This window comes from Diplodia corticola (genome assembly GCF_001883845.1).
Source record: "Diplodia corticola strain CBS 112549 chromosome Unknown scaffold50, whole genome shotgun sequence".
Lineage (NCBI taxonomy): Eukaryota > Fungi > Ascomycota > Dothideomycetes > Botryosphaeriales > Botryosphaeriaceae > Diplodia > Diplodia corticola.
Genome location: NW_017971529.1, coordinates 166,349 through 183,986, shown reverse-complemented (window position 1 = coordinate 183,986; position 17,638 = coordinate 166,349). Strand labels below are relative to the sequence as shown.

At 56.5% G+C, this 17,638-nt stretch overlaps 7 protein-coding genes across 7 annotated transcripts; all 7 read left to right on the top strand.

Annotated features, from left to right (window-relative positions):
- Positions 1–826: 826 nt before the first annotated feature.
- Positions 827–2,407, top strand: BKCO1_5000058 (retrotransposable element tf2; the record flags this gene model as incomplete). The annotated part of the gene is made up of 5 exons (XM_020276652.1): positions 827–899; positions 953–1,390; positions 1,435–1,666; positions 1,748–1,950; positions 2,028–2,407. 5 exons carry the CDS (start codon positions 827–829, stop codon positions 2,405–2,407), a joined length of 1,326 nt encoding a protein of 441 aa, XP_020127519.1.
- Positions 2,408–3,044: 637 nt separating this feature from the next.
- Positions 3,045–4,208, top strand: BKCO1_5000057 (uncharacterized protein; the record flags this gene model as incomplete). The annotated part of the gene is made up of 1 exon (XM_020276651.1): positions 3,045–4,208. One exon carries the CDS (start codon positions 3,045–3,047, stop codon positions 4,206–4,208), a length of 1,164 nt encoding a protein of 387 aa, XP_020127564.1.
- A 74-nt stretch (positions 4,209–4,282) lies between these two features.
- On the top strand, positions 4,283–5,131 carry BKCO1_5000056 (uncharacterized protein; the record flags this gene model as incomplete). The annotated part of the gene is made up of 1 exon (XM_020276650.1): positions 4,283–5,131. The coding sequence occupies one exon, from the start codon at positions 4,283–4,285 to the stop codon at positions 5,129–5,131; it is 849 nt and encodes a 282-aa protein (XP_020127546.1).
- A 920-nt stretch (positions 5,132–6,051) lies between these two features.
- On the top strand, positions 6,052–7,373 carry BKCO1_5000055 (uncharacterized protein; the record flags this gene model as incomplete). Its single annotated transcript, XM_020276649.1, has 3 exons — positions 6,052–6,106; positions 6,158–7,169; positions 7,241–7,373. 3 exons carry the CDS (start codon positions 6,052–6,054, stop codon positions 7,371–7,373), a joined length of 1,200 nt encoding a protein of 399 aa, XP_020127562.1.
- Positions 7,374–8,536: 1,163 nt separating this feature from the next.
- Positions 8,537–10,581, top strand: BKCO1_5000054 (uncharacterized protein; the record flags this gene model as incomplete). The annotated part of the gene is made up of 3 exons (XM_020276648.1): positions 8,537–8,651; positions 8,706–8,824; positions 8,878–10,581. The coding sequence occupies 3 exons, from the start codon at positions 8,537–8,539 to the stop codon at positions 10,579–10,581; spliced, it is 1,938 nt and encodes a 645-aa protein (XP_020127563.1).
- Positions 10,582–12,149: 1,568 nt separating this feature from the next.
- Positions 12,150–13,833, top strand: BKCO1_5000053 (microtubule-associated protein futsch; the record flags this gene model as incomplete). The annotated part of the gene is made up of 2 exons (XM_020276647.1): positions 12,150–12,257; positions 12,316–13,833. 2 exons carry the CDS (start codon positions 12,150–12,152, stop codon positions 13,831–13,833), a joined length of 1,626 nt encoding a protein of 541 aa, XP_020127511.1.
- Positions 13,834–14,769: 936 nt separating this feature from the next.
- On the top strand, positions 14,770–17,193 carry BKCO1_5000052 (uncharacterized protein; the record flags this gene model as incomplete). The annotated part of the gene is made up of 3 exons (XM_020276646.1): positions 14,770–14,821; positions 14,882–15,177; positions 15,232–17,193. 3 exons carry the CDS (start codon positions 14,770–14,772, stop codon positions 17,191–17,193), a joined length of 2,310 nt encoding a protein of 769 aa, XP_020127566.1.
- Positions 17,194–17,638: the final 445 nt, after the last annotated feature.

The window sequence follows — 17,638 nt, the reverse complement described above, 5'->3', positions numbered from 1 at the left end:
CCTCACTTTTCTCCGTTGTTATACCTTACATGACAGCAACGATATAGTAAATATAAACGACTACTCCATTGCCAAATTCTCCTCGACCAGGCGCCATATTCAGACTTTATTATAATATCATTTATACTTAGTGCAAGGGAATGAGGAGAGCGATGACTCTTTGCTAGATACGTTCCACACCTTCGGCTCTAGGGTATATGGAGACACCACCTCTCTATTCAACCATACGCCCCGTGTCAGCAGAATCCAGTTCAAAAGCTTGGTTGGAAGCCTTCTCCGGTATGACCGGAGCATCCTCGAAGACCCCAGCATCCAGACCACTTAAGGAAGTTAAGGCTCCGGGCTGTCCCCTCCTGGAGCTTACCAGTCGGTTAAGCAGCCTTCCGACAAGTCCACGGGAGGTGCTGGCAGCCAAATCCGCCAAGCCACCAAATTGTACTCTATTAACACATTTTCTAGAAAATAGCGGTGGTGTAACAGAGATAAAGTGGTAGGCGCCGTAGACTATGTTTGTCAACTACGCTATGTCGAAGGTCTGGACCAATGGCACCCGTCGTACTCTGAGAAGAAAGGTATCTCACGGGTTAACACTTTGAGAAATGACCACGTGCTTGGAAACAGTCACTACTTGCTTGGAACATTCACCTTTGCGCGGCCATCCTTTAAGCCTTTAGTCTACCAGCCATGCTCCAAACTTCTTCACCCTCGCTCGATACTTTCCTGCACTTCGGAATCTTCGAAAGACTTGCATTTCCAACTCCACACACGGCCTTCGGTAACTCTGCATTTACGGCTTAATAGAAAAATACTCTATAGCCCTACGAAGATGTCGAGATACAGTCCCAAAGAGACGGATGTTTCGGTCCGGCTCCTTCGGGAAGTCCACGGCGACAACGATCGTAAGTACCCCATCAAACCCTTCCAATGTCAGGACTCTACTAACATCATGTAGGCCTTATCAATTCCCTGATGCGCAGGACTGAGCCTGCTAAATCTGGTTCCATGCCCGATGGCGGCGAAGAGTCCGTCAACACATTGCTTAGGAACAAGGAGCACGAGTGGGAGTACGAGAAAGGAGGCAACCCCGGCGTGTTCGATGCAACGAGTACTCCCAAGCCGCGCTCTGAAATGTACCGGGAGCTTGGCAATGATATCCGCGCAATGGTAAACAAGGCGAAGCAGGATATCACCCAGAAGAAGAGAGAGAACACTGGGAAAGCCTCCACCACCTCTACGTTGAAAGCCCCGACCAGGGCCAAGAAGGCCAGGGCATCCGCGTCTCAGGCCATCAGTGCTGCAGTTCCAACTAGGAGAAGCGCCCGTGTCCAGAGCATGCAGACCACCAAGTCCAGTACGCACCCTGGCAACCCCGACAGCGCCAATAGCACGCGTAGGCCGGCCGACACGGTCAAGAATGCTTCTCGCATTCAAAAGAAGAGGAGTACCCGCACTCGCTTGTAGCGGGCATGAAATTCGCGGTCTTCGGGAACGAAGCGTTCAAAGTCGTGGCGCGAATTGGGTCTACATGGCAAGAGCGGGAGAGTGGTTTGGACGAGAGGAGAGAGGGGCGCGTGGTTGAGGACTTGGGGGTCGATATATGGGATAAGAGGGGCGAGCAGGCGGCGGGGAGGTGGTTTGAGGAGAATCCTAAGGACGGTATTGGAAGGTGCGATGGCCAAGGGGGGTGTTTAGCGCTTTCTCTCGAGTAGCTCAATACAATACTCGTCACCTCCTTAGAATCTCGCAGCATGATGATCGGTAAAAAAGTACGCATCTTCCTCCTGACCGGCATGCATCAGATGTTTGATCTTCCGCAAGGTCCATACGATACCGGCGACCTCCAGCTCTGTGGGCCAATAGCGGATTTCGGCGGACTTGAGGGCCTGCGAAAAGAAAAGAATCGGCTGGATCCTGTCATTCGTCCAGGGATGGACCTTGCCATCCGCGAGGGTGGGATCTGGATCCCCTTCTACGTGATAGACCAGGGCCCCGATCCCCTTCTTGGAAGCGTCCACATCGACATAAAGACGCCGATCTCATTGCGCAGCATTACAATTTGCAAACGACCTCGGCCACCGACAAGCTCAATCTCAAGTTGCTGGCCGCGAGCCAGTACATTTCCCAATTTCGAATGAAAGTCTTTTACCGACCAGGTAAGACTCACCTGGTTCCGGATGCTCTCAGCAGGCTCATTGATGAGTCTGCGGCACCCCCCGAGACGGAGCCCGAGATCCTCGATCCAGTAACCGTGTTCTCTGTCACCGTGGTCGAGTTGTCAGATGAAATCAAGGCGCGGATCAAACGGGGTTACCTGACCGACGGCCACTGGAAAAGGACCCGCGAAGTCCTCACGCGGATCAAGGAAACCGACCGTGCGGAGGTTGAGAGAAAGCGTGGGAAGGAGTAAGTTGCTGAAGCGAAGGAGGTGGTTTTGGCTACCGAAGGCAAGGAAAGGGCGGGTGCGAAGATGTCATTGCCGAAGAAGACTCCGGCTTCAAAGAAGGCAGCAGCTGTGGAGATGCAACCGGCTGCAGAGGAGACACAGGCAACGAGGAAGGGTATTAAGGTGCTTTCGTTGACAGTGGGAAGGTCACTCTTTTGGACTATCGTGCCGTGCGCCCAGAGGAAAATGCACGAGAAGTTTCTCGCTGAGGCTCATGGGATTATGGACGGAAACAAGACCATCAACGGCGATAAGCAGAGTAGCAGTAGGAAATTAGAAACAAGTCTCACCAGCCTGCGCGCGTGTAGTCGAAGAGGAAACAAAACAGTATCCCATCTCCGTTGCCTTGGACTCCCATCAAGACCTGGACACGAGCTGCAGCAGATGATGCTGCCTCAAAGTAGAACGGCGAAGCTACGAGCAGAAATCCTGCTCCAGCCTGAAGTGAAATCACGCCGAAATGGTTTCACGTGCGATTAGCGATCCTGAGTTCAACAGTGAGGGTGAGACTCGAAGATTTCCCCCCAATTTGCGACCAGGCGGTAAGCAGCACACAAAACAATCTATTTTCTGCCAGGACAGAGCTTCCGCATGAACCAACATGCTCGTCGACTCCAAGTCTGCTTCAACTCCTTCCAAGCGCAACCGTTCAGCCGCCAACACCAGTGACGAAGAGAGGCCCGCCACGGATAGAGCTCGCCGCACTCCTAGGAAGCTCCGGACTCCACCATACTCTACCATGCGTGCCTCCGCCTCAAAGCGCCGTCGCACTCAGGAAGTTTCAAGCTCATCCGACGAAGTCACACCCATCCGCAAGGCGCGTAGGGTGACTGTAGAGTCACTTGTCCCATTTTCAGGCCAGCACGAAGCTCCCGAACACGCTTCCGATGGAGGTTCCATACCCAAGCAACCCATGGACGGCCTCAAGATCTCGCACAAGCTGTACAGTACGGATGAGCGAAGTGACGAACAAAAGGGCGAGGCTTCTAAACTCTCCGACAAGATGGAAGGTCTTGTCCTGGCTGACAAGCAAGACTCTGCGCACGAGGCCAACCAGACTGATTCAATGACCAAGACTGCACCTTCCAAATGCGCCTCGGAGTCGCAGCCGACCAAGCGCTCCGAGCTGACTCGGTTGCCTTCCACAACCGTCTTAAGTGACACTCCCACCGCCCGGAACGATCACGCGACATATGGCATGCACCGCGTGGACCCTGCGCTCACCTACAGCGAGCGCGTGCATAAAATCATCCATCGCAACCCGGGCAAGCTCCCTTCAACTTACACCATCAACTCGCGCGCGCCGGCGTCCAGCAACTCCACTCTCACCACGCAACACTGGAGCGCCGCCGACGGCAACGACCACGAAGCGTCGAACACCCAAAGCCGCGACAATGACAACGTCACGTCGCCAGAGAGTCTCCCCAAACCCGCGCCAGGCGAGTCGTGCAGCCGCGCTCACTCGGCCAGACCTGGCGTGGACCCGACCTCGGCCGCCACCACCGCAGGTCCCGGCATCGATGCGCAGGCGGCTGGCAACAGCGAGATCGTCACCGCAGCCCACCACGCCGACGCAGGAAACGCCAATGGCTTCGACTTCGACCCGCGCTCCAGCAGCGACGAAACCGGTGAGCAAGACACCCGCGGAGCGAGGTCGTGGATTCTCAGGTCAAGTAACAATCGACATGCCACTGTCGTATACCAAGAGGGTGCTGACGAGGAGGGGAATGATGGCGATGACGAACAATCCTCTGAAGAAGACTAGCTAACTCGCGCAAGGTGTCAACGGGTCATCGTCACGATACTGTTGAGGCGGGCCCATCGCGAGCAAGGTGCATGATGGCAAAGACGGTCAAGAAGAAGGAGCACGATACAGACGACCGGCACACACAGGACGAGGGCTCGAAAGGGCGGCTGAGAGAGCGATTTAGAAAGGAGAAAGAGAAAATCAAGGAACGTATCTTGATCAAGGTCCGGACGATTATCAAGAAAGAACCGCAAGTGAAGGAGGATGAGGATTTGCCGGTCAAAAACGAACCGGACACCATCAAAAAAGAACCGCAAGTGAAGGAGGAAGTAAAGGTCAAGGAGGAACCAAAGGCCAAGGAAGTACAGAAACCCAAGGCGCAACCGAAAACCAACGTGAAACCCAAAACCACGGAGCAGCCGAAGATCAAGGAGGAACCCAAATCCAAAGAACCAAAGATCAAAACAGAACCATCCGTCGAGCAAGAGGAGCCCACAACCAGCGCAACACACACCGTCGAGAAGCACAAGCCGAACAAGGGCAAACATCGCAGGCGCGACGATGTCCTCCCGGTCGAAGACGACGACGGCAACGAACATCTCCTCCTTCCCAACAACTTCGCGGATTTCGAGCGCGAGCGCGACCGCCTGGCGGCAGCGTCCACCAGGGAGATCCACAACGTGTGGACATTGACGGAGGAGCTGGGCATCGCGGACTTGATGAACCTGGGCTACGACAATGACGCGCAGGCACTGATGACGCTCTACAATCGGAGGTGGGCTGGCAGGCGCATCGGGCTTCTGACACCAGGGTCGGAGCCGGAAAATGATGTGTGGATCACCTTGAGGCGCAGAGAGCTGCATGAGATTGAGGCGATGATGGAGCAGCTGAAGGAGGACAGGGATGCGCAGTTTATTGCGGACTATGGGACTGAGGTTTAGTCGGTTTGAGAATACGGAATTGGGTTGGATGAGCGACGGCGACTACTTGGGGTTCAGCCTCTTCTTTTGCTTTTCAGTAGGCAGTAGTTCTCCAGGTTTCAGAAGGTAGTTGGGTCTTTTCTGCGAGGTTTGGGGCTTGATTCCGGGTTCGTCTTCACACCACAATTCTCGCTTTTGCCATCAAATGTGCCCGACAACTTGAGTAGAAGTTTGCAATAGCGTAAAAGGAATGATGTCAGTGCCACTACACTCTAGGATCGCAAAGAAACTCGACAAAACCGAACATTCGGCTTTTCCCCTTCCAATATATAGAGTCGTAAACCATCTAGATTTCAGCAACCATTCTCGAATGTTGAACGCTACTAGTACATAGTGTCGGCTTTTGAGAGACTCAATGTATCGTCTCTTACTGTACAGCGGATCGCAGTCCAGTTCGTTGATCCATGGTGATGGCAGAATGCGTAGCTGTCGATTCTGATATATACTTGGAGCTTAGAGAACCGAAGGAGACATACGTGATCAGTAAGCACATAAAAGACGCGGGATTCTCAAGATCGCAAAGCACTAAGTCAAAGGCTGAACGGATGCGAATATAGCTCTCTCTGTGCTTTCAGTCCGGCAGCAAGCGTGATCCGTGACAGTTGAGCAGTCTGGTAGTGAAGTATGCGCAATGGCCAGTGCTTTCACCCGCCGTGCCTTTTCCGCGCATCAAGTGACGCGAATCGCGCTGCAACTTGCGCAGTCGCAATACAAATTTTGTTGGCCCAAGCTGGCTTGTTCCTCTTCCCTCGTCCATCGTCAACGCCCGCCGTCCAGCCTCGCGCCCACTCTTTCTGAGTTGTTCATCCGCCCTACGCGATAACGCTCTTCAGCTTCGAGGCCATCACTCTAGCCACACACTCTGTACTGTCACTGCCGCCATGTCAACAACCAGCTCCAACTCGGCGCTTGATGTGCTACCAGGTTTTCAAAGCGGTAAGTCTCACCTCGATCTATCGCAACCCGTGTGGCTTACCAGTCTCACAGCAGTCTTTGTCGACCATCTCCTCCCCGGTCGCGCCCAAGACACCGACGTCATGGAGCAAGGGCACAAGATCAAAGCGATCATGGATGAGCTCGAGGAGCAGTACGTACATGTCCTCGGTGACGTCCAGAGCCGTCGCTTCACCATTGCGGCCAATTGGGACACCGAGCGCAACCTTCCCATCGTCTACAAGGACGGCGAACGTACAGATGCTCTCACCAGTCTCATGGTCCACCACGCTACATGCAACAACAGCCACAGCTTCACCTTCTTCATGCCCGGCAGCAGCGGCAGGATCCGGCCTTGCAGCTACTTCTGTCCGTTCCTGTTCATTGGATTGTACAAGCATATCTACATTCGCAACTCAATTGGCAACGTTGGGCCCATGCCGCATGTGCCGCCGAATCCAGAGGAGGGCAGAGCTCTCGACATGGTGGTTTCGGCTTATCAACGCGTTGGTTTTCTCCCTGCGCACAGCTCTCTGGAGGAAGCGAACACTCTGAAGACACAAGCCTTGGACCTTCTTCGCACGACCGAGGCTGAGATGCTCACGGCCCAGCTGATGATGTCCCGAGTTATGGGCGAAGACGTGCTCAGTACAGTGCGCAAGGATGACCATGACGACGGCCCCGCCGCTGAGGGAGGACAGGGTGGAATTCCCGCCACTCTTCACGACCAGCATACTGCTACGGCCGGCAACTCTGCCAGCCAGGCTGCTGCCTCAACTCAGACGGCGCCTCACAAGACAACGCTCGCCGTCAGATCAAAGACGTCATCTGCTGGCTACCCCACCCATTCAAGCGCTGATGACAATCTCTCCTTGAACTATTACGCTCTGGATCCCAGCAATGGCAATGAGTGGCATCGCCCTGTCTCGTTCAACGCCAACATGATGCAATGGCTACCGCCTCAGACGCAAAGCAGCATGGCTCGCTTCATTGCCAGTCAGGAAGCTGTCAAGTCTACCGAGGGTGTTGATGCCGACCTTGGCTCAGACGATGCTCGTAAGCACACGTAATCAGCTCACGATCGGCCGTCACATTGCTAATGTACCTGTTCGTCTTTGACCGCGCCTATTCCTCTAGCGATGGCGAAGACGTCCTTAGCACGGATGGCGAAGACGTCCTTAGCACGGATGGCGAAGACGTCCTCAGCACGGATGGCGAAGACGTCCTCAGCACGGATGATGACTTCGACCTCTTCGACGCCGACATCTAGAACGACACAAAGCCGGCTTCCCTGATGCCCTTCCTATCCCACCACCAGCGCGTCGTAACATCGCGCTCCACCAAGCGCCCCTACACCACCCCGCATTCTTCCTCCTCTCTCTAGCGGCTTTACAAGCCGTTTGGCTAAACAGGAATGGAGGGTGTTTACGGCTGTTTTGGTTATTTCTTCTCGTGGTTCTTTGGCCGAATCACAACACGGCTGTAGCTTTACAGTTGCTAGGAAGACAATAGGCAACATTGATTTGCTAAAGAAGTTTTACCTCTTTGGAACCACCTGAAATGTTGAAGATGGAAGTACACACAACGCGAGATGCCTGTGAGCGTAAAACGAAGCCATGCCAACTGGAGCCCCTACGTCAGGGCCTGCCCCAATCAGCCACAGAGGTATAGTACATCTCCAGCTATAGTCACCACTGGTATTCTCAGAGCTACGAGCCGAAAACCGCTAGTCTTTAATACCTTCCATAACGTGTGCACATAAACAAAGCTTGGCAGACTATTGTTTGCCTGGTTTGGGTAACACAAATCCACAAACAGTAGTGCTATCTGTAAACTTTGCTTAATGATTCTATCCCTTCCTTTGTTCGGTGCAGATGAATAGATTTTGAATATTATGGAGCGAGCTGGTCATGATAGCTCAGACTCCTGGAAAATCATGCAGTCCTACAATGAGGCTACTACGTCCAATATATCATTGATTATTCGGTTCCATCGTATATAGATCTTGCATGTTCGGTAGTCGTATGCCAAAGCCAATGCGATCTTACTCTAGGGTTGGGAGAATTGTTCCAGAGCAGTGAAGCAGGAGCTTCTAGAAATCGTCGTCTGCTTCGGGTGTAAAGTCAACGGATGTCCAACCACAGCCAGAACACTGAGTGGCTCGCGAAACAGTAAACCGCGGCGCCGGTGGTCACCCACCACGCGGCTGCGGTCACCGGCGGGTGCAGACGCGTTGCATCACTGCCTGCGCTGACCTACAAATGCTTTGCCTCGCCCGGTACGCTCCCTCCCTCCTCCAACAACATCTCGACGTCCACCCTACAAGCCACGCTTTGCCCAGCAACACTACACTTTCCAAAGCTTCCACAGCATTAAATCTTACGATCCACCCATCTTTAGCTTTAATCTCCGCTAGCGCAAACATCCTTCGCAATGGCTCCCAGCTCCAACCTTCGTCCCCGTGGCCCCGCTGCCCACTCCACCAGCCGTGGCTCCCCTACAGCCACCTCAGCCGCCCATCCTGCCGGTCGTCCCACCGGTGTTACCAGTAAGCCTACTCCCGCACCACATCAGCTGTACCATAGTACTGACGAGCTCGTAGAACAGCGCAAGTCTGCCCCCACTCGGTCGGAAGCCGAGACGAAAGAGGCGAAGTTCGTTGCGGACATCGAGGCTCGATACCGCCATGTGAAGCAATGCCTCAAGACGATGAACCACGCGGTAAGGACTCGATCCAAACCGTGCCGCCGCCAAAACTAACGGTCCCTTTGTAGGGCATTGACTTTGATTGCCAACTTGACCTCATGATGGTCGCACACGCCACACACTACAGCAACCACCCGTTGAGCAGCTTCCTGTTCAAGGACAGCCGCGAGGTTCGTCACCGGGACGCGATGGTGAGGCGCTCCGTCGTCATGAAGACCTCCAGGGGCAAATATAGAATCCTCCAGGAGGCCAGCAACCTCCCGCCCTTGGGAGAAGTCATGCCTCCTCGCCGCGATATCCGCCCCTTGAGCTCGGGCGTCAAACGGTCCACCGTAAGACCCACCCCGGGGCAGGTCAGCAAGAAGGATGCGCCCAAGCAGGTCGCTCCAGAGGAGAACGAGGCTGCTGAAGACACCGGAGCAGCACCTCGGCCGCAGACTGCTGGTGTACCGCATGCTGCAATCGACGAGGAGCTCATGGATTCGCTGAGGGCCAAGCCTCCCTCATCAGGTATCATCCTGCGGCTCTACAGGCTCAATTCGGACAGGCCCAGGATCGAGGTACTCCACAAGAAGAGGAAGGCCTCTGAGGAGACTCTTGACGATGACGCCCCCGTCGCCAAGCGGACACGTGCTGCTACCACAAGCAGGTCCGACATCACGGCCGGCAGTCGGCCAGCCCAAATTCGTCAGCACCAGAGCGACGAAACTACCACCAACCCCCAGAACAGCAGCAACAAGGCTGCTGGCGGTGAGGTCGCCACTAGCACTGGCACCGACGACAGCGCACCGGCAAAGAAGCGCAAGCGCTCAGCCAAGGACGAAGAGAACGTGGCTGGATCGTTGCCGCTGGCCAAGCGCACCCGGGCTGCCACCAGTAAGCCTGCTGGTACGACCACCAGCACAAGGGCTCGCGGCAAGAAGGCCGCCACATCCACGGAGGCAGAATCGTCCACCACAGGCAGCGAAGAAGCTGCCAACTCAACTCCAACGAACAGCGCCACAGTCCAGTCGGCTGTCCCCTCAGCTGTGGCCAACACCACCGCTCCATCCGCCCAGCCGGCCGCCGCGCTCCCGACCACAGCCAACGCCACCCTCACCACCGCCCAGTCGGCTGTCCCCACCGCCTCCACCTCCACCTCCACCGCCGCTGCCACCACCGCCGCCCCCCACCTCCGCACCCGCGCCGACGCCGTCACCGGCAAAAACGGCTTCCAACTAACTGGCCCGCAGCACCTCTTCGTCACCGGGCACGACCAGCGCGCCCACCTAACCCAGCACTACACCATCCTCGACTCCCGGGGCGTCCGCGTCCACAAGACGCACACGTGGACGAGCAGCAAAGCCGGCGTGACGGCCGACACGCTCGACTGGCACGACGCGCGGACGATGGGGCGGCTGAACGCGTGGCTGGACCAGTGGCTGCGGCGGAGCTGCGACGCGCCGCGCCTGCGGGGCGACATGGCGGATCGCCGGTGGACGGAGGAGGAGTTCGAGTGGTTGAGGGCGTATGTAGCGGGGAGGCCGGAGGGGGTGGGGAGGAAGGTGTTGGTGGGGGATTTCAATGATCACTGGAGGGGGAGGGTGCTGGAGCGGGTGACGCCGAGGGGGGAGAGGGTGAGGATGCCGCCGAGGAGGGATAGGGGGGTTGAGGCGATTTATACGGCGATGGCGAGGCAGAGGATTGGGTGGGCGAGGGAGGAGCGGCAGGAGGAGGGGGAGGAGGAGCAGGAGGAGCAGGAGGAGGATGGGGAAGAGGACGAGGAGGAGTGAAGGCCCGAGGGCTTGTTGATGGGAGGATCGCGATGACGGCCTGAAGACCGACTTGAAGGTTGGTGGCTACCGCGACATGGAGGACATATTGCCGGCAGAGACATGAGATAGTAGTAGCAAGTGTCGAACACTTCCGAATGAAGAGATACCAAAATACTGCAATTGAACTTTTTGTGCGCGGAATCAGACGAGTTTTTTGTTCTGTCTTTTTCATGGGGGCGTTGTTCGGAGTTCTCAGTTGGCGCTTGGCTTGATGTTTCTTGACTTGACGTTCTATTTCTGTTCTACCGGAGGCAGCTGAGGACCGAGACTGGCATCAAATTGATGCGGCTGTTAGTGACGAATGGGACTTGGAAGACCCATCGCACAAGGCTGTCGGCGGCCCAGCGCGTTGTTGTTCATTCATTTGTTTTACAGCGGCATTGTTCAAACTTTCTATTAGATGTCTGCTTCCTTCATGCTGTTCTTTATTTCTAGTTTTTGCCTTCCTGTAACCGGAGCTCGATTAATGAGAAGATTTATGGGCGGCGTATGTGTTTTGCAAGGCCCAACGTCCGCGCCGTTAATTATATTTCTCTTCTGTAGCGTATCGACAAGCGGATAGATATACTACAGCTTCCTTATGCGTATTGACTTTGTTCTTTCCTTATCAATCAGTTTTGATAGAATTTATGAACGTAGACGTAATGTTCATAGCTCGTTGTTTAATAGGTTTTCACGGCACTCGAATGAGTGAAATTATTGGCTGGTTAGCGAGACTCTACACAAACCAACCAATCACAGCTGCTATCTCGGGAAATGGTCGACTGCGACACAACACCGCGTTCGCGCTGGGTATCGTCTTTGAAAGAATTCTTGACTGATGCATAGGCATGCCAAGGATGAACTAGAGTCGAGGTAAAGATGAGAGCGAGATTAAGAGAAAGCATATAGTTGTTTATCGCAGGCCCAGTCCGGAAGTAAAATGAACCTGCAAGGAACTCCTCGAATATTAGGAAATGCCATGATACTATGAATAAATGATGATGAGCACCACGAGATAAAACTTCCTTCCTCTTAATCCATGTGCGGTATGTGTGGGTAAGTAGGTGGACGATAGCCCCCCTAGCCGAACCAGTTTCGCCGTTATTGCGTAGCCCTCCATGCCCGCAAGCTACACGTACGGGATATAGCGCTCTAAGTGGTTTGTTTTGTTCTTGGTGGTTATGAGCTCGGTTATCCTAGGCGACGTCTCACGCATCGTTCTAATGCAGCAAGTCACTGGTCTCAGACATCTCCGCCAGTGGACGCCGATGAGCCCTCTTAAGTAATTATCAACCGGCGCAGGACTTCCGGATCACCTGAACAGCAGCTTACAGTTACCGATTCGGCACGGTCAAATATTGGCTGCGAGCGCGCAATGCCGCCATCGCACCACACACTGCTTTTGCTCTGCACACTGCCTTTTCTGCTACCCGCCTCACTTCCTTCTACCACACACCAACGTAGCATTGCAGCTACCGCCCCGTCTCGTCCGACCAACCTTGAGACTATTTGCGCAGAATCAGACCTCCATCAACCATTCCAAAATGCCTCGCAACCCGCACAACGTGCGCGGCGAAGACGCAGAGGGGTATACTCCTTTCCGAAGGCATAGGGACTTGTGCATGCAGCCGTCTCCGCTCAGGACTGACGACGTAAGACTTGCACCACCATAGATCATAGGACAAAGCTCACTGACACGAAATTGAATAGGTCCAAACCGCTGCTCCCTCGACGTACGGCGTGTGGGTCTTGGAGCCTGCTAACGTACAACCAAGCGCAGAAGGGCAGTCAAGCGCAGAGCCACAGCCAAGCGCAGAGGTACAGCCATGGGTAGAGGTACAGCCAAACACTGAGGTGCAGCCATGGGCAGAGGTACAGCCGAGCACTGAGGTACAGCCATGGGCAGAAGTACAGCCATGGGCAGAGGTACAGCCACGCGTAGAGGAACAACGACGCGCAGAATCGCCAGAGGCTAGGGAAGACTCCCCAATCTGTCAGGGTCCGACAATTTTGGAGATGAGCCAGCCGCAATTTCCGCTATTCAGTCAGCTCGGTCCCGAGAACATTCCTCAGTTGACCAACATCGTGGGCCCATTGACGCAGACGGCATACAACAACACGGCCTACCATCCGCAGCCAGCCAACTTCACGCCTCAAAATGGGTCATTCTTTGGTCCCGCGGCACACCAACACCAGCCCAGCGCTGTACACCATCATCAGCTCGCATCGCAGGCTCCTAGCCTGGATCCAGAACACATCGAGGCCACCTTCAATAGCATCCACGATATCGCCCAGAAGACCAAGTCCCTCGGGCTTGCGACCGAAGACTTCGAAGTCTCACTCGCCACCACGGCCACCTTCCTCGACAACCTACACACGGTTCTGACAGGCATGCCTCTGCCCCCCGTCGCCCCCACGGTCGGCATCGGTCACCGCCCTGCAGCGCCGCCGCCCATGCCTACGCCCATGCCCATGCCCATGGGCATGCCTCTCCCCCCGCCCGCGCCCGCGCCTATGCCAGCGCCTATCCCCGCGCCTATGCCCGCGCCTATGCCCGCGCCCGCGCCTGCACCCCCCACCATCCCGCAGCAGCAGCAGCAGCACATCCACGACCACACCCCCACTCCCACCCCACCCGCCCCCAACAACAACACGACCGCCACCACCGCCGCCGCCACCGGCAACCCCAAACACATCAGCAACCCTCTCCTCCCGCCCCACCGCCGCCCCAACCACGGCTCAGCCATCACGTCCTGGACCACGGCCGAGAAAACCTGGCTCCGCGACCAAGCGCGCCGGCACGCGGCCAGCAGGCTGCCCCGCCCCTCGAACCGCGAGCTCGTGCGCGAGTTCAACGAGTACTGGGTCGACAGGCAGGTGCTGATGGGCAAGCCGGGGCGGGAGTTCCTGTCGATGCCGCGGCAGGCGCGGAGCGAGCGGGCGGTGGAGACGGCGGCGCGCAAGTACGGGTTGTGGGATGAGATTACGGTGGGGAATCGGAGTCATCGGAGGAGGGTGGAGAGGGAGCGGGGTGGTGGTGGTGGTGGTGGTGGGAGAGGGGCGGGGGAGGGGGAGGAGGGAGAGGAAGATGGAGAGGATGAGGGCGAGGGCGAGGGCGAGGGAGAAGGAGAGGAGGAGGAGGGCGAGGGCGAAGGGGAAGGCGAAGGGGAAGGCGAAGACGAAGGCGAAGGCGAAGGCGAAGGAGGGGCTGTCGAGGGCCTTGAGTAGGCGATGGTCGAGTGGCTTGAGGGCGAGGAGTAGACAGAGGATGGATGCTGGGATGAATAGCTGCGAGGCGGGGTTACGCTTCCAGCGCAGTACATGCCGAGGTCTAGCGGACATGGTTTAATTGTGTCTTGAGGGGGTTTTGCTTGCTTTGGCTTCCATTGGGCCCTCTTGGCCTTGTTTTGTCTTCTTTTGCTGCAGTATCGAGGGATGCTGGTCCTAATTATCTATACATTTGCTAGCTTAATCAAACTCAGATTGTGAAATTCTCTTAGCTTTCCGGCAACACTGTGTGGTTCGGTTGCTAAAGGGGGTGGAACAAGTCCTTCTTCCCTGACCTGCGAAACAAGAAAGCAGAGTTACATGCTCGCCAGCACGGTCTGTTTGTAAAACAGTGATTTCTTCCATTTCGTATTACCAAACGACCGGGAGCCCTGAACCTGCTATTCTTTTGGCGCTTTTCCTTGACGACCTACGAAAGCTGGCCTCTGTTCTGGCCATTTACTTTTGTACGTTCTACAAGGTGGTCTAAGCGCTGAATCTACCTTCCAGTCCCATGCTAAGCCATATTCGTGTGCTACAATACAATATATAGCTCGCATTTGCATCCCGAATGGCGTCGGAGAGGAAGTCCTAAAAAGCTGTACGCACACAATCGTAGCTAGTCAGACGTAAAAACAAGGTCATCAGAAGTGGCTGTGCCCTCATTGGCCAGCTCTACAGTCGGCTCTGTTCCAGTGTTAGGCGCGTCATTCGCGTTGTTCAGTCGTAGTTCTGTAGACCCACTTTTCCTCCTACCTTGCCCTCCAGCCATTCTACACTCCACTTCACTCTGTCGACGACACAACCCCTACACCCGTCACTCTTCTTACTGGACCACTCTGTTCGCGACAACAACATTTCGATCGCGACTTCCGGAACATCTCCAGTGTTCATTTCATGAACATCAACCCACCGTCTACCAACTTGTCATCCACAGAATCGAGTATTAGTAAGTCCTTAGACAACCCCTCATCTGTCTTGTAGCCATCAGATGTTAACAGTGCGACAGCGAAATTCATCATGAGCTCTTCCGGATCCCTTCAAGGTCGCTCCCCAAACCTTACCTACCATGGGCCCGACATGTCGAGGGGGGAGGCAGGTAATTGGCTGAGAAGAAGCAGCATGGAAGCTGCCTGCTTAGAGACGCATGGAAGGTTTTACAAGTCACCCCGTGTCATCTTCTCGAGGTATATGCCCGATGCACCGAAGAAAGCCCCTCAGAGCGGGCTTCCCACGGACTGGTCACGCAATGTGGCGCACCGGAACCGTAAGTGTTTTCGGGCACTTGAGTGGCATAAGAACAAGGTAAGTCCACAACCCCTATATGTGCTCAAGAGCAGTGTTAACATGTAGGAACAGGCCACGTTCATGGAAAGGATTCCGAAGCACAGGCACACGGAGCCGTTTAAGCTTACTCCCCTCCGAAAGCGGTGGGACAGGAGCGAGGAACCGGTCGGAGGCCCCGAAAACAACGATTTGACTAGCGCCACGCCCGAGAAGCTGCTCAATGTTCCGGACAACAAGCCCAGCTACAAGCGGGCGGCCGAGGAAATGGCTGGCGCTGACGACAATGCTGACGGCCAGCAGGCGAAGCGTCTTCGCGTCGATGGCCCCGAGGCACAGGCTAACACAAAGCCTGCTAACCAGGCTGAGGGGGACAGTGTCAACCAGACCGAAGGGGTCGAACAGAACCAGACCACAAAGAGACGCGAATTCAACCCGGCGAAGCTCAAGAAGCACTCCAGGCTTGCGGCTATCAAGAGGCAAGGTCGGCACGACAGATCAGAGGCAAGAAATGCTAGTCATTCCGATATGACGTCGAATAAGAGGCAGGAGAAAATCGAGAGGTTCCGCAGCGACAGAAGGTATCGGACTAGGGAACCAATAAGTGAGGCACGGATGGTTTATTTCGCTGCACGCATGGAGGAAATTCTGGGTCCTGAAAGTGCTGCGCCGGAGAGCGTCCAGGTCTCCGCAATGCCGGAGGAGAGTGATGCAGAGGTCACTGCTGGATCTTCCTCGACCGAGGAGCCGCCCACGCAACTCCGCGGCTCCAAGCGCGACGCTTCAGAGGCGCTTGCCACTGACGGCGGAGAGGGCAGAGAGGCCGACGAGCAGCCGGCGAAGCGTCGCCGCTTCGCTACGCCGAAGTCACAGGCCAGCAAGCCCACTGGTAGTCAGCTGCCAGTCACTCAGACCTCAACGCAAACCGAGGACACCCCCGCCGCCACCTTTTCCGAGCCAATCGATGAGTCCGACGCTTCTAGATCCGCCCGCAAATCCGCCGAGAAGCTGGAAAAGAAGCGTCGTCGCGCTGCGCTGAGGGCCCAAGCCGGCAAGTCCGCTGGCAGCCATGTCCCAGTCACTTCGCAGTTCTCAACGCAAGCTGCGGACGCACCCGCCGCCGCTACCGCTGCTCGCACCACCGAGTCAGGAGCTTTCGCACTCGATAGCCCGCCCGCAGAGAAGAGTCACCGCGCTGCGCCCAAGTCCCAGGGCACCAAGGCCACTGAGCCAGTCACCGGCGCAAAAGATGCGGCGGGATCGAAGAACACTGAGACGCAGTCAGTCAGCAAGCGCGTCACACGCTCCCAGAGCAAGGCCGCTGCCGGTGCCGTTTCAGTTGAAGCCATTGGCCCCGCGCGAGGCGAGCCGGCCGCGGTCGAAGAGATTGCGAAGCGTACCCGCCGTCGCGCTGCGCCCAAGTCCCGCGCCGCCGGAGCAGCCCGCAAGACAGCGGACTCTCTCCCCGCCACCACCGGCGCGAAGATCCAGGCTGGGTCTTCCTCGACTGCCGCGCCAGCCAGCAACCGCGACGAGCCACCCGCCGTCCGAGACCTCGCGACGCAACCCCGCCGCGGCGCCATGCCCAAGGCCCGCGCCGCCGCCACGAGCAGTCTCTCCGCCACCACCAACGCAAAACCCACTAACCCAGCTAGCCCACCGAGCACTGCCACGCCGCAAGACAGGCGCCGCGTCACCCGCTCGCAATCCAAGGCCGCCGCCGCCGCCGCCGCTGCCGCCGCCACCACCACCGACCGCCCGCGCGACGACCAGACGGTCAACGAGCCCGCGAATCGACGCACCCAACGCGCCGTGTCCACGAAGCCCCACAGAGCGATCGACTTCAGGGCCGCGGACGCTCCCGCCGCTACCACCGAATCCGCACGAGCCGCGACGGCGGGCCGCTCCGCGCGTGCTACTACGACTCGCGCCGCTACCGCCACCCGCACCGCAGCGCGGCGCAATGACACTGGGACAACTGAGACAACACAGCACAAGGGGAAGGGGAAGGGGAAAGGAAAGATGAAGAAGCGGTAGGGGACGCGCCGCGGGGATGGGTGAGCGGGCGGGGAGTAGGTAGGGGCTGCTGACTGCCTTTGCGGCAGCGGCGAGACGCCCCGGATTACTTCGAAGGGATATGGGAGATGGGATGGTTTCGGAATGCGTTCACCCAACGCGATGCGGAAGCGATCTCGGACATGGTTTAATTGGCGTCACTCTGGAGAGAGCGAGTTAGGTGTATGGGATTGGATTTGCAGGCTCATTCGCACACGCGTAGATAGTGAGAGAGCACACGGGATCTGGGAGGCTCGGTGCATCAGAGAAAAGACTGGACCCTGCGAGGTCCAGCATGGAGATGTATGGTCTTGGAGGCGGGTGGGATCTGCGTGGCCTGCGGCTCATGACTGAAATTCGGGACCTGGGATGCCTGGCATAATAGATAAAGTAGCGGATGGGATATGGGAGGCTAGATATCCGCTCC